Source organism: Gymnoscopelus microlampas (assembly GCF_963454915.1).
Source record: "Gymnoscopelus microlampas genome assembly, chromosome: 16".
Classification (NCBI taxonomy): domain Eukaryota; kingdom Metazoa; phylum Chordata; class Actinopteri; order Myctophiformes; family Myctophidae; genus Gymnoscopelus; species Gymnoscopelus microlampas.
The window spans coordinates 33,489,886-33,504,581 of NC_139953.1; the positions used below are offsets into that span (position 1 = coordinate 33,489,886).

The 14,696-nt window shown below is 43.1% G+C and overlaps 1 protein-coding gene across 1 annotated transcript in view; it reads right to left on the reverse strand.

Annotated features, from left to right (window-relative positions):
• Nucleotides 1-843: 843 nt before the first annotated feature.
• rev3l (REV3 like, DNA directed polymerase zeta catalytic subunit) overlaps nucleotides 844-14,696 on the reverse strand; it is a 96,150-nt gene continuing 82,297 nt past the window's right edge. Inside the window, exons 23-32 of the mRNA XM_084083076.1 lie at nucleotides 13,674-13,918; nucleotides 12,741-12,849; nucleotides 11,970-12,176; nucleotides 11,408-11,517; nucleotides 10,553-10,667; nucleotides 9,902-10,039; nucleotides 8,969-9,159; nucleotides 7,271-7,517; nucleotides 5,196-5,411; nucleotides 844-2,194 (exon numbers count right to left, since the gene is read on the reverse strand). Coding sequence (XP_083939202.1) covers nucleotides 2,054-2,194; nucleotides 5,196-5,411; nucleotides 7,271-7,517; nucleotides 8,969-9,159; nucleotides 9,902-10,039; nucleotides 10,553-10,667; nucleotides 11,408-11,517; nucleotides 11,970-12,176; nucleotides 12,741-12,849; nucleotides 13,674-13,918 — 1,719 coding nt within the window. The 3' untranslated portion in view covers nucleotides 844-2,053. The remainder of the gene's footprint in view (nucleotides 2,195-5,195; nucleotides 5,412-7,270; nucleotides 7,518-8,968; nucleotides 9,160-9,901; nucleotides 10,040-10,552; nucleotides 10,668-11,407; nucleotides 11,518-11,969; nucleotides 12,177-12,740; nucleotides 12,850-13,673; nucleotides 13,919-14,696) is intronic.

The following is a 14,696-nucleotide window of genomic DNA, read 5'->3' on the forward strand; positions in this document are numbered from 1 at the left end:
ATAGTTAACTCACCTTTCACAATTTAGATGGAGTGAAAAAGTTCTTTAGGAGTTTTGAACCTTTAAACAACGGTTTATAAATCACTGATTTATCTCACATGCTAGCTGGCATGGAAGATGCAATAGATAATGTATTACTTCTATACTTGATAGTCAAGTGACTTTTTGCCTTTTGTAGTCAAAAATGCATTTATATTAAAAAAAGAATAATAATAATACCAGCTAATGTCCCTGGCCCGGTTGACGCCCTTATTTTTTAACTCTATGGTTGACAATCTTTTAGCCTGCTTTACTTTATGTTCTTTATGGTAGTTAATGGAACCTCACTCTCTAGCATACCTGCCAACCTCAGACCGTCCGATAACAGGAGCTTTTTTTCCCAGGGGGGAGGGGGGGCTCTTGACCCCGCTGGGGGTAATTTCCAGATTTAGGGACTTTGACACTTTTATCAGGCTTTACTTACATAGGATCAATTAAAAAGTTAAAAGTCGCAATAAAAGAGCCATATTTAATAACATTTTGCTGGGGACCCCCTGGAACGCCCCCAGGGACCCCTGGGGTCATTAAATCATTTCTACTTTGGTACTTGGTACTTTTCTTTGAAAAAAAAAACAAGACTCGCGCAACAAAAATCGGCAAGACACACCATCTCCGGTTTACTTTCGTATCTGCATGAAGGCGCCTTTTTAGGAGACCGGCATTTCATTTTGATTTCAAGCTTGTTTTGGCAAATCTGGATGGCACCAGTATGAATTATGTAAAAATAGCTGTGGCTTGCAGTAATATAAAAGAAAACTTCTTATTGCGAGTTATCTTTTGAAAATGTAATCGAGAACATTTTAATACAGTGACTTTTTATTATATCAATCTCAAACCTCCACCCACAGCACCTTCCATTAAAAACAAACAAAAAACCCACTTTCAATTTTTTTTTTTACATTTATACAAATACACAGAACCTGCGTACCATCATAAGTGAAATACAGAACTTTTGTGTTTTGATGTTGGATACTGTTTGCCATGGAGAAAGCATTAGAAATGTACCTTTATCATGATTAACCCCTTTAGATGAATCATCTTGTTTTCAAAGGGTTTCTTAAAATGTATACAAAACCAAACGCACAGGGGGAATAATAGACTCTTTGTGACATAAATTATCAACATACAGTATTGCAACAGTCCCAGATGTAAAAAAGACAACTGAAATGAATCCTCCAGTTCCCACCTTTCACTTCAGATGAGTTCTCAGAGTATAAAGTGTTATTTCTGTCAAACTGGACATCGATACAATCAAAGTTTAAAACCAACAAAACTCAACTGAAAATGTATGCATAAATAGGACTGATTTTTACCACATTCATGGCTGGAACTTTACCTTTCTTTTTTCTTCTTTTTTAAACTGACTAATGCACAGTGATTCCAGACAGGCTCTGTACACAAACTATTTACATGGGATTGCAGTTGTTTTATAAAAAGGAAGAAAAAAAAGTTAATCAGTGGTTCAATGTAGTCCGTCTTGACTTGACAGTTGTACAAGGAGGGATACTTAAGAAATTGTGTCCAGATTATTTTTGACTTATTCATGATCAGTCTGGGTATTTACAGTACAAACTCCTACAGCGCATACAAAAAGGAGACAAGAGTCCTTGTTGATAGCACTGCACTTAATGCTCTGATGCAGTGTCGGGAAGGCCAGTGTCCAAATACAATGTCCATAGACATCAGCTTCACTCCAAACATAAACCCTCAAGAGGGAGCAGGCGGGAAGAAAAAAAAATACCTCCGGCTCCGCATGGGAGGCCAAAACCAGACAGTCTGCTGCACACACCGCCGAAAAATACTTGTATAACAAATAACGTTTACAACACTAAAATGAAAAACCCAACAGGGTTTAATCAAAGCACCGTTGTAATGAATGAACAAACCCAAAGGATCACGCAAACACTGAGGTGGAGGAGACAGCATTTAGCACCAAAAAAAAAAAGTAGCATCAAGCCTGGTTGGCTTGCATTGGGCCGAGGGCTCTTGGAGCTAGGATGGGTGTGAGAGGTGTTCAGAACTGCTCCAGGAGTTGACGGAGGTAGGGGGCCTTGGACAGCTGCCGGTTGACCCGGGACAGCTTGTAGAGCACGGGACAGTCCAGTGAGACGCAGGGCACCTGGCGCTCTGCACTGCCACTACAGTTCCGACATATCTGGAAATACAAACACCGTTCAGTTTCATGTGAATTCTATTGCACAATCATACAATCAAGGTTGGGCAATGTGATTCAGTGTGATTACAACCCCAAATCCTAGCATGAGAAACATTTAAGCCCTATTTTATACTTTGTTGTACGATGTCACATGGCGAAAATAAATTGCTTTTACAAGCCTTTGTATCTGCCATTTTCGCCATTTCTGACAAATTGTGAAAGGTCTTGAAAACCTTTGCCTATGATGACATGCCCAAAATAGCGCCGCCAGGTTGAAAGTGGTTAAACAAGAGCTACAGAGGGCAAAACGTCTTGCCTCGAAACGAGAAGGCAGTAGTAATTGAACAAAACATCTCCTTTTTAAAGCAGGTTGGACAGACAGTGCCCATTTCCATTGTATTTTGTACTCTACAGGGACATGTAGGAAAGTTGAGATGGAGCAGAGTGGGTCAGGGAAACACACTGGAGATGGTTCTGGTAGGAGTTTAACCCATTAAGACTCGAGGCCAATTCTACAAATGTCTTCTAAATCCTAACAGTTTTGTGAAAAAAGCGTATGTTGCTATATCAGTGGTGCTCAAACCTTTTCATGTCAAGGACCCCCAAAATGATATGTATTTGGCTGCAGACCCTGCCCATCTCAAAATATGTAGTTCCAGGGACCCCCATAAGTACAGATTTGAGTTAAAAATGTTTGCTTTAAAAATAAAAATAAAATATATATATTCAAAGATGTGCACACATTTTCAAGATTTTTCAAAAATAGCAGATCAACAACCTCATAGCCCGGCACGAAGTGACACGCTCTGAGCTTGTATGTCTGCTATTTGTTTTAATCATGAGTGACAGATGCTTTCCGGGATTGAATGGGTTAATACTAGGCAAGTGTGGTCCTGGAGGCAGGGCACCTCAGGTCTAACATTACCCTTTATATCTCATCATCATACTGTGGAACGGCTCATTTCCCATCTACTGAGTTTACTGAAGAGAATGAAAAAGCTCAAAGATAGCAGGAGATGCTGAATGACTCCAAGGTCAAGATGAGGACAGACAGGCAAACAGCAGCTATAATGTTGGGCAACTTTTCATAAATGTAAAATTCACATTGAAAATAAATCAATAGAGAAAATAGATGATCTATAAGCTCACAACATGGTGCATATTACGCTGTGAGCTTGTGCCTATATAGGGCTCAAAGGAGTAGTTCAGCCAAAAAATGACTTATTTTCTATCAATTACACACCCCATAAAACCTTGAATTCATGGAGACTTTTTTGTTTTTGTCGCATTCCTAAGCCAATAATTTGATGACCGGCGGACTCAGAGTCTCGTACTGAATCAAATTATTGGCTCAGGAATGCAACAAAAACGACATAATGAATGAATTCAAGGCTTCATGGGGTGTGTAATTGATGGAAAATAAGTCATTTCTTTGGTGAACTACTCCTTTAAGAAGATACAACTCCAATTTCATAGATCGGCAATGGAGAGTGAGAGCAGGCCTAGGCATTAAAAATCTTTAGTGTTTTTAATGTTTTTATTAGATAGTAGAATGAGGGGAAACAGGAAGGACAGGAAATATGGGGTAAGGAAAGGGAAGGACGCGTCCTGAGTGGGACACGAGCCCAGAACATCGTGATCAAATAGTCAACTGCCCCGACATCCTAGCCTGGTAAACCCTCCCTCCGGAAATCTCGTTTCCATTTGATTTCAGGAAGGAGTCTGGCCTGAAGGCTTGTCTGGGCGTTTCTAGCCCGTTCACCAAATGGACGAGCCTATCAGCGTCGTCGCTCATCGTTCTGTGATTGACAGCGACAGTTGGCCAATCAGGTGGCGAGTTCGAGTGAGCCCGAATGGGACAGAGTGCAGCCGACAAAAATGGAACGATCCGCCATTGTTTTCTGTAGGCAGTTACACTTTTTACTTTCGGTTTTAAAACGCTCTCAAACTTCTTTTTTGAGGCACGGAATTTACTTTTAAGATATCGTTTGGATAGAATTTAGTTGTTTAACTTCATATATGTGGTCAATTAATCATGACAGAGCCTATTTAAAAATACAAATTTAGAGAACCGGCAGGGGCGGGCAGTGACACATATGTATCCGAATAAGGCAACCTATTTTGGGCATGGCCGTCTCAAAAGTCCCGTTGCGTCACATTAGTCTGGAGGTGGTAAAAATGAACTGCTGATTGGCTGAAGGGGAACAACGATCATGGGCTGAAGGGGTTGTCAGTCAACGGTATTACTCCCGCCCAACTCCAGCCCACAGCCAATATTGCAGAATGGGCGATCATGCCAGACTCACTCCTGAAATCAAATGGAAATGAGATTTCCGGAGGGAGGGTTTACCAGGCTACCGACATCCCACAATGTGATTCCGTGTCCACATTCCAGGTTTCCAACACAGGAAAACAACCTGTCAAAGGCTAACTAACCCAGGTGCGCCGACGGCCTAGTGGTTCAGGCGCATACATACATAAACTCTAATGCGGCCCACAGCAAGTCGCGGGTTCGATTCCCGAGCCCAGCGGCCTTTGCTGCGTGTTTCTCCACGTTTCCTGTCACTGTTAATTATACCATCCAATAAAGACAGAAACGCCCCAAAAATATGGTTAAATAACCCAGTGACTCATCCCACCCTTTGTGTTAAAGGAAAACCGACCCAATTTTCAACCTAAAACCCATTGTTCTAATGTGAGGAGATCAATAATATAGTGTGCATATAGTCTTTGCATTGCTTCGCAAAATGTTATCTTCGTCAAAACGATGATGATAGACGGTGTCATTTCGTGCCATCGGCTATGCATTCCGATTCCGTACACTCTACACTGAAAGTATAGTGTACGATATCACCTCCTGTAGAGTATAGTGTCCGGTATCCCCCCCCCCCCTATATTATTGATCGCCTCACATCAGAACAATGGGCTCTAGATTGAAAATGGGTGAATTTCTTCCTTTAAAGTGTGACCCTGTCATTCTCCTCAGTCCACGACCTCTAACCTTTAGCAGCTGGTCTTGCTGGCTCTCCCACTGGCGCATGTCCTGGTGCAGGGTGATGGCCACGCGCTGCGGCTCTGCGCGGCACTGGGCGCACACCCCCAGCTGGGTGAGCTGGTCGCACACAGGGCAGTGCAGCGTGGTGAAGTACTGGGAAATGGTTCCCTTCCTTCCGCCTTCGTCGCCTCCCGACGCGGTCGAGCAGGAAGCCTTCTGGGTCTGGAGAGAAAACAGGAAGCAATTTGGGACCATTAGACGTCTTCTTTTTCCCCCAGTGGTTAATGTTTTGCTCATGGATGAAATGCATTATGGAAAACTGTGGAGGTAAATCTTAACAGCACTGAGTAAATCGATGATCAACTAACCAACTTGAGCATGATTTACACTTTGTCGTAAAACAGTGTCACGCACCGGGAATAGCAGATCTACAAGGTCACAACGTTGTGAGTTTGTAGAACCACTATTTTAGGTGCGCAACACCCAGCATAAATTGGGCTTAAATCTTTAGTCCACGACTTCAGAGCAGTATGGGAAGTGAAGTTCATTTTAAGCAGATAGCTAGTAATAATCTGGAAGACCTTTCCCATTTGCGTTTGGTAATTTAAGACCTGGGAAGACATCATTCTGAGTGCCAGGACAGGATTTATGGAGCCACTGCCCACGGGGCAAAGTGTAAGTTCCAAGATTAAATGATTCCAAGCCTACAGTACAGTTCCTTATGTCTTGCAGTTTCTCACTCTTCCCACCAGATGGCGTGTGCGCACTGTTGAAAGAGCCTGCGATCAACCTTTACACAAAGACCACCCACATCACCACTGCAGTTTCAGGAGTCTCCTCCGATTCCCAGCATGAAGCTGGGAATATTTTCTTTCTCTTTTGTTCTCTCGTTACTAAACGGCCATGACAAAGAAAATATGCAATTGTCCTCGTCTTGGTGACTGTCAGGTTACTTTAGACTGTTGGCCAACATCGCTTATCTTGCTCACTTTGACAGCGAGCAGATCTATTGTCCTTAAATGACCATTCAATCCCCAACATCTCTCTCTTACCTTCTCCTTTTTGTTTTTTATAACAAGGCCGACTGCTATTTAATTCGTACTAAAAGTAAATATTTATCATATACACTTATCATGTTGATCGGGGTCCCCCAGGGGTTTATGCATGACCCTGTCCTTTTTCCCTCTACACCAAGGTTATGAGTTGTACAGGTAGATGGGCTATTTTGTTATTTTCACAAAATGTTTTTATTTTATAATCATCAATACATTTAGATATAATTGAATTGCCCCCAAAACATATTCTCACTGTTGGCTGGATATCCAAAACCAAAAACCTGTATTCCAATGGATCCATTGTAGCGATTATTCACAAGCGCTTGTTAATACTTTAAATATTAGCTCTTGTTCATGTTTTTCATTAGTTAAATATTTATAAAAGATTACAAACTAAGATTAAAGATTACGGTTAACTATAACAGTGGTTCTCAACTAGCCTGGTTCCAGACGAATCTGCCTTTGCAAAATTGCATTGCACTTTAGCCCGTGTCGTGTGATATTGTCTGGCCACGCGAGGCTAGTTCTCAACCTTTTCTGGATCAGGGCCCACTTGAAAATCTCAAAAGCGTTTGCGGCCCACCCATCTGACCACTTAACATGGCAGCCGTGTTAAGTGGTCAGATGGGTGGGCGGTGTGCATTTTCAGAGCATGTTTATGTTAATGATCATTCGGCTTGGAATGGAACCAACAATGGAACTAACATGGTATACTTAATATAGTATCAAAATCAGTTGAACCACTTTAACACCATTTTCAAATTCAGCTATTCGAAGCTAGCAGATCTACAAGCTGACAATGCGTCGCATCGCGACGCATTGTCAGCTTTTAGATCGGCTATTTTCGAATAATTGTGAAAAAACACCCTGGAAATAGAACAGCCGGGCGGGATGTCAGTGTGCACTGACGCGTGCCTAGCGCTGCCAGTGTGGGGTAGGTTCATTGACAATAATGGGGGCGGCCTGTTTTGTTTCATGCACAGCAATCTCAGCCTGTGTGTAGGTACAGTAGTGGCCTCCTCTCACCCGGGGCAGCTCCTGATACCAGCTGAACACGTCGACGCCAATGAGCTGGAACATGCGAGCCAGCGGAGGCAGGATCTGCTTGCTGACGTAGTAGGTGGCGTTGAGGCGGAGACTGGGGTCCTGGAGCACCTCCAGGGGGCGCCGCACCAGCTGGATGAGCGGCACGCCCGGCACGCCGTACACGATGACGTAGGGCACTCGCTCGCCCACCCGCGGCTCCAGCCGCCGGTCGTGCGACATTGTGCGCCTGTGGACGAAAAAACGGAGGGAGACGCACGAAAAGAGGCTCGTCACCTATGACTGCAAAATCTATGCAAACATAATGGATGTGTTGGTTTAGAAAAAAAAATACGAATAAATAATACTTTCTACAATTACACAAATCACAATGATCAAGGAGCCCAAAATCTACCACAAATAAGGAGGAGGAGTGGCAATTCAGACATTATAATGCAGTTCTATCGTCACAGCAGTGCAAAAACATTATTGTTTTATTCCACATTAGGGCTGGGCAATTAACCGAAAATATATCAAAACCAATATTTACAACCAATAACCAACTTATAACCGCATAATCCAGAAACAAGGTTTTTTAAACACCATATATATATATATATATATTTCGTATATATCAACAAATCAAAGCTCTCAAGTTGTGAGCTTGTAGACCGGCTATTTTCACTATTCATTTATTTTGATAATCGCTCATTCATTGTAATCGAGGCAAAAGTTTGAATTAATCGTGATATTGTTTTGAAGTCATATCGCAGAGCCCTACTCCATATGATACTGTAATTACGGTGGAAGCCTGGTTCTTATTAAAGAAACACATATGTTAATATAGCCAACAAATGAAAAATCTACCATACTGTATCATGTAATTAACAGCAGCAACACCAGGACTTGGGACCGAGTACCATGTACAGTAGTTGTGTGTTTTGCGGAGGGGAGGAAATGGCAGTGATGAGCGGCGGCATGCCTGATGAAGGAGTATATTTCCATCTTAACCAGGTCTCTCAAATCAGATTTTTCCACCCATTAAGGGGCTGGGTTGCTAGGCAACAGAGTCAGGTTCAGCAGATGCAGGCCAGTGCTGGTGCATGCAGTTGCAGACAATGGGCATTGTGGAGAGACGGAGTAATTGGATTCACATTGTGTACTGTATATGTGTACAGTAATTCTATACTGTAGCTGAGAACCAATGTCTTTCTCCCTGGTTGTCTCTCTTTTGGACTCTGTCTCCAACATGTGCCTGCGGACACATACACCGTCACTGTCTGGTAGAAATCTTATATTTCCATATTTTCTTTCATAAATCAATGCCTTGTTTTATACCGTGTCATGACAGTGTCGTGCAAAAATAACAGCCGAAATATACAAAAAAATAACATAGCAAGCTCACAGTCACAGCGCTTTGAAAAATGTAAAATATTATATCCTATAATGACAAAATAGAGACGCCAGGTTGAAAGCGGTTAAGTCTGTCTGTGGGTTTTATACATATTTAACCAATCAAAAGTATTAAAAAGAGCTTTGACTAAATAATAACTACACTGGACACTGGTTTCCAGCGCCGGTTCTAGGCTGATCAGCGCTCTAGGCGAGATTCCTCTGATGCGCCCCCGGCGGCGGTCCCTCGCTGGTTTCAGACAGCGACACTAAATGCAGTGGTTTTATTAGTGGCGGTAGTAATAGTACCTGGTGAGCTCCAGCGCGGGGATACAGGCTCCAGGCTTGTAGGAGCCACTGCCCCGGTACTCCTTGGCGAAGGTCAGGTCCTGCATGCTGGCTCTGCCTTCTAGCACCTTCACACACTGACGCTGGACGTACTGCTTCACCTGGCTGATGTCCCGGGTCTCAAACAGAAGCTTGATGGAACGCTCCAGAACCTGGAAACAGGGAGGACACAAGAGAAGATGCAAGAGAAGTGAGAGGGATAGATTAGGAATAACCCATTAAAACCGGGAAAGCATCGGTGTCATTTTAGATTTTAGCGTTGGCCGTTCAAAAATACCAGATGTACAAGCTCACAGTGCGCCACTTCGTGACTTGTACATCTGGTATTTTTGAACATTTTAGAAAAATCTTGAAAGTGTTTTAGAAGGCATTTGTAGAATCGGCCTCTGGTCTTAATGGGATAAGTGGAAGGATGCGAGCCCGAGCAACATTTGGCTGGTACTGTATATCGGCCAAATGTATATATCTAATATATTATTAGACTTTTTTTTTGGGTGACATCGGTATCTGCAATTATGCGGCCGATGAGTCCAGATTTTTAAATCAGGACACATAAGAGCTTGTGGATCGGCTTATTTATTTGTTTGCGTTTAAGTTAGACGTTCTCAAATAAAAACTTAAATCACATCTACGTTTTTCCAATTGATTGCAAATCTTGATTTTTTTTTGGCACAATATCAGTCCAAACATTGGTAATCAGCGGTCTAGGGCTCGCCAAAATTGGGATCGTTATTGAACCCAAACATTTGGCATCAGTCGGGCTCTTAGATGGACAGGGTATACAAAGGGTGAATGAATGAGTGAGTGTATTCATTAATGGATGAGTGGAGGGATGGATGGATGGATGGATGGATGGATGACAGGGGACAGGGGGTTGACATGCTTGCTGGTTACCTTGGAAACAGCAGGGCAGCCGTCGCGGCGGACTGTTTCGATCCCCTTGGCGTCGAACGCCGGCTCCTTCTGATCCAGACTCTCGTACATGTAGCCCACGTAGCGCTTCTTTGTCTGCAACACGCACGGCAGGTACACCTGGATGTGCACACACACACACACACACACACACACACACACACACACACACACACAGAGAGGGGATATACATACATAAACAGAAGTACGTATACATATACATAATGTAAATAACACATAAGAGTAAATGGGTATTGCTATGGGAATCTGTACAATCCCCCCCACACAAAGTATAATATATATGTAAATAATAATGCAGGCAAATAAATTGTCTGCAGTAATGTACTATGTGTATCCATGACTACACACATATGCTGTGGGTAGTTAGACTAATAGGTTGGTAATTAATGCACATCTGTATGAGCAGAGTGTAGAGAAGATTTATACTGTACAGTATGTGCACTGACATGAAGAATACACAGAGAGGCACGCATGCACAGAGTGTCCATGATCTCATACTGTGTGTGTGTGTGTGTGTGTGTGTGTGTGTGTGTGTGTCTGCTGAAAGAATGGATGCAATCCATCCGCAGACAGTCTTTGTGCGGCCTAGAGCTGTGATGACTGAACACCAACCTTCTCAAACTTCAGCTTGACTGGTTTAGGGTTGGTGGCGGTCACCGCTTCGGCTATCTCATTGCCGATCTTGAAGGCCTGCTCTTTGGTGGCTCCCTTCAGCAATACAAACAAGCTGCAGGCGACACGAATGCAACACACACACACACACACACACACACACACACACACACACACACACACACACAAATTAGAACAAAGCAAACAGATGGAAGCAAGTGAAGCTGTTTGACTTAACGCCGTTGTGAATCTGAATTGATCATTGCATGCTTACATTTGTGTGTTTCCACAATTCCCCTGTCGTGTCCAAAAATGTATCATTTCTACATGATATTCCTGTGCTGTACAATAGGAGAGTCCATTTCATATGGAATCTGGCACAAACTCATCTAAAGCCAGAGAAAACACCTTTGATGTCTTCAGGTATCGGTCTGCAGCAGCTCCATAGACAAAGAAAGGAGATGGATTTTGTGGACCAATTGATTTGTTGATTGATTGTTTTTATTTTTCTCTTGAACGCTCTCCCTGTCCACTTCAGCACATTTATCCATTAATTTTCATGGTGTTAATGTTAACCACTGAAACCCTAAGTACTTTGTTGCCCCAGGGGATTGATATTTGGCCCCCCACTTCTTTCCCTCTACACCAAATCTCTTTCAGCGAAAATAGCCGATGTACGAGCTTACAATGCGTCGAGGAGCGGTGTGAGCTTGCAGATCGGCTATTTTAACTGAATTTTCGCCAAACGTCTGTCTATTATGAAGTAGTTCAAGTTGAGATGGTCAAATTCATTCTGTGAGTGAGAAATTACTTTCCAAAGATGGAATCCAAAAAGAAAGCCTCAGTGCCACTGACCTGTCTGTGTCTCCATACACAACACGGGCTCCCCACTTCTTAGTGTCGTTGACCATCTTGATGGCTCTCTCCAGAGTCTCCCTGGCCTTGTGGACGATGCTGTCTCCAACCTGAACAAACCATCACACCGACATTGCAATGCTCATGCTAATGACACACATGTCTAACCACTGTGCAACTCCACCTTCTATCTTTTTTCCTCTTGTAAAACAAAAGGCTTATTTATGCTTTGTCAACAGTGCCCGTTTAGAGCGGGAATGGGATGATAGAGGAAAACTGACTACTTCACACTAAACGTAGTCAGCAAGGACAGCAAGCATGTGAAGGTGATCAGATGAACGGATCTCAAGATATAGGATAGACGGACATACATCATCAAACATACATGGAATTTGAAGATAGATGTATACTTTTACACTTTTGACATGTTCAACAAAAATGACGTATTAAAAAAACATAGCATAATTTCCGTCGAGTGACACTTGCCTGAATGGGTCGTGTGACAAAGTATAAACAATGCGTCTGAACAGAGGAGATAACGGGCACCTTCACAGTAACTCACCTCCACGCTGGGCATGCGTCCCGAGTAGTTGGCGGCCGCGTAACCGAAGGTGACGTTGGCGATGAGCTTGAGGCCGAGCTGCCTGGCGTGCAGCAGTCTCATCAGGGCCTTGTCCTCCTTGTGGGTCTTCATGGACTGCTTCACCATGATCCGCGTGTTCAGGATCTCCTCCAGCATGCTGGGCAGGACTCCCTTACGCACCGCGGACTGTGAGGTGTAGGGATCACGGGACGATATGAAGATTACATGTCACGATTATTGTGGCACAAATAATTGCGATTAACGATATTATCGCGACAATCAAAATATGCTTAAAACTTAAAATGGCGCTTTTGTTAACCACCCAGCATCCCTATTCTGGGGGGAATGGGCGCCAAAAATAGCCGATCTACAAGCTCGCAACGCGCTGTGAGCTTGAAGATCTGCTATTTTTGGCGAATCGATTTGTGTAGCGTGAAATAAGAGCTTACCAAATGTGCTCTTTACAGGTCCCTTTGATCAGGTATAGAGGTTTTAAGTGGTACTGAATTTGCAGCTCAACAAAAGCTAATTCCTAGTGTATGACGGAGGGTAATTTTCACAATAAATTAAAATCTCCACGATACGGTTATTGTGAGTGTTTTTTTTTATCACGATAAACGACAATAGCGATTATCGTTCCATCCCTCGTGAAGAGGACACGAGTTCAAATAAGCAAGCACTGAAACTTATGATAACTCATAACAATAATAATACAGATGGAGCATGTGTCGTCACGTGGATGCATCGTACCTTGACGAAGGCGACGCCATTGGGGGAGACGGTGATGTCATTGCGGAGCTGGTAGAGGATGTCGGGGGGGACCCTCAGCGACGTGCAGCCGAACTTGAACTCGTCAGGCCTAGAAATGCATGTTCACACAGTTAAGACTGAGACTGTCTTTTTTATTACATCTTGATCTAAGTGCTAATATGTCTCAACCAGTTAACACCTCACCTACCTGTCTTCACATAGTAAATGAATAGAGGAAATAGAGGAACGTGCATTTATTTCAAGAGGGGTGTAACTGTAAGTGATATGTTTTTGTAAAAAGAAAATCCCGAACTGAAAATGTATTTTCTGTTTATTGAACCAACACACTATAGCAGGGGTCTTCAACAAACAGGGGGTCCGGGACCCCTAGGGAGTCCTCAAAGTTACTACAGGGGGTCCGCCAAATCTTTGTGTGATATGATTGTTTTTTTACCTTAACCACTTGAACCCTAGCATCCCTTTTCTGAGGAGAACTTTAGCCAAAAAAATAGCAGATCTACAAGCCCACAACGCCTCGCGCTGCGAGGCGTTGTGGGCTTGTAGATCGGCTATTTTTTGGCAAAGAGGTGTTTGGTGTAGAGGGCGAAAAAGAGCAGACCAAGTAAACAAAAAAAGTTACATCTGAAACACAATTTTTATACAATATAGAGGGGGTCTCTCTCTCAGCTAGGGGGTCCTTGGCCTGAAAACGTTGAAGACCCCTGCTCTATAGCAATGATTGCTATCAGAATATAGAGCTGTTGAGCACACTTACAAAACAAAACTCTTATGCACACTGTCTCTCTGTATGTGTTTACCGTTACCTTGCTTATTTTAAGTCTGCTAAATCATTGTAAGTCGCTCTGCATAAGAGCGTCTGCTAAATGCCTAAATTGTAAATTCGGTGAGGGTGCCCACAGTGTGTGGCCTTACGTTCCCAGGCTGTCGACGTGGCCCAGGCAGGTGGAGAAGCAGTAGTTGTAGGCGATGACGATGGAGGGGTACAACGACTGGAAGTCCAGCACCACCACAGAGTTGCTGTAGAAGCGCGACTCTGGCTCCATGATGAGCGGCACGCACTGCGGCGCCCTCTGCTGGGCGCGCTGCTGGGCGCTGGGCGACACCGGGATGTAGTTCATGGGCTTGGCCAAGCGCAGCATCATGGACTCTACACGATACTGTAAGGAGAGGAGGAAACATCACGTCTCAGGATGGAAACATCAGGACGTGTACAATGTGCTTGTGAACTTGACAATTGTTTTCTGGATTTAAATAATGTAGGTTTCCATACGTTTATCTGCAATTTGTGGATATCACTTACGCAGGCTATTTCCTCTATCGAGGATTGATTGTGCCTAACCTAATGCAACTTATGTCTAACCTCATGACTATACTGTACCAACTGGATTATGCTATGTGTATACAGTATATGTTGATTTTTCTTTCTTGGCATGTTTCTTGTTACAGTTTGATTTATTTTTCTCCTTGCTCTCCCAGTCCCCCCACCCTCTTCTTTTCTTGTTCTCTTCCTGAAAACTACAAAAACAATGGAACTTGCACATAAACAAATTTCACTCACTTCTTTACACCGGTAAACCTGTGATGTGACAATGAAGTTAATTCTGGCTCTGATAAAGTAGGAATGTGTCAACGGTCAAGTCAAAGGACCCTACATTGCTTTCATAAAGTGCACAGTCTAGATTTACTGAAACAACGGTTAGGGGATGAATCAAAAGAAAGCAGAATAATGAAAGCGCAAAACAAAAACACTTACAGAGACCTTCAACCACATGAACCTTACGTCCCTATTCTGGTCATGTTATAGTAGGTGATCATTCTGTGAAAATAACTGATCTACAATCTACAAGCTCACAATTTGTCACATTACATTGTGAGCTTGTGGATTAGCTACTTTCACCGAAGAGGTGCCAGGTCAACTCTCTTTCTATTCACGTC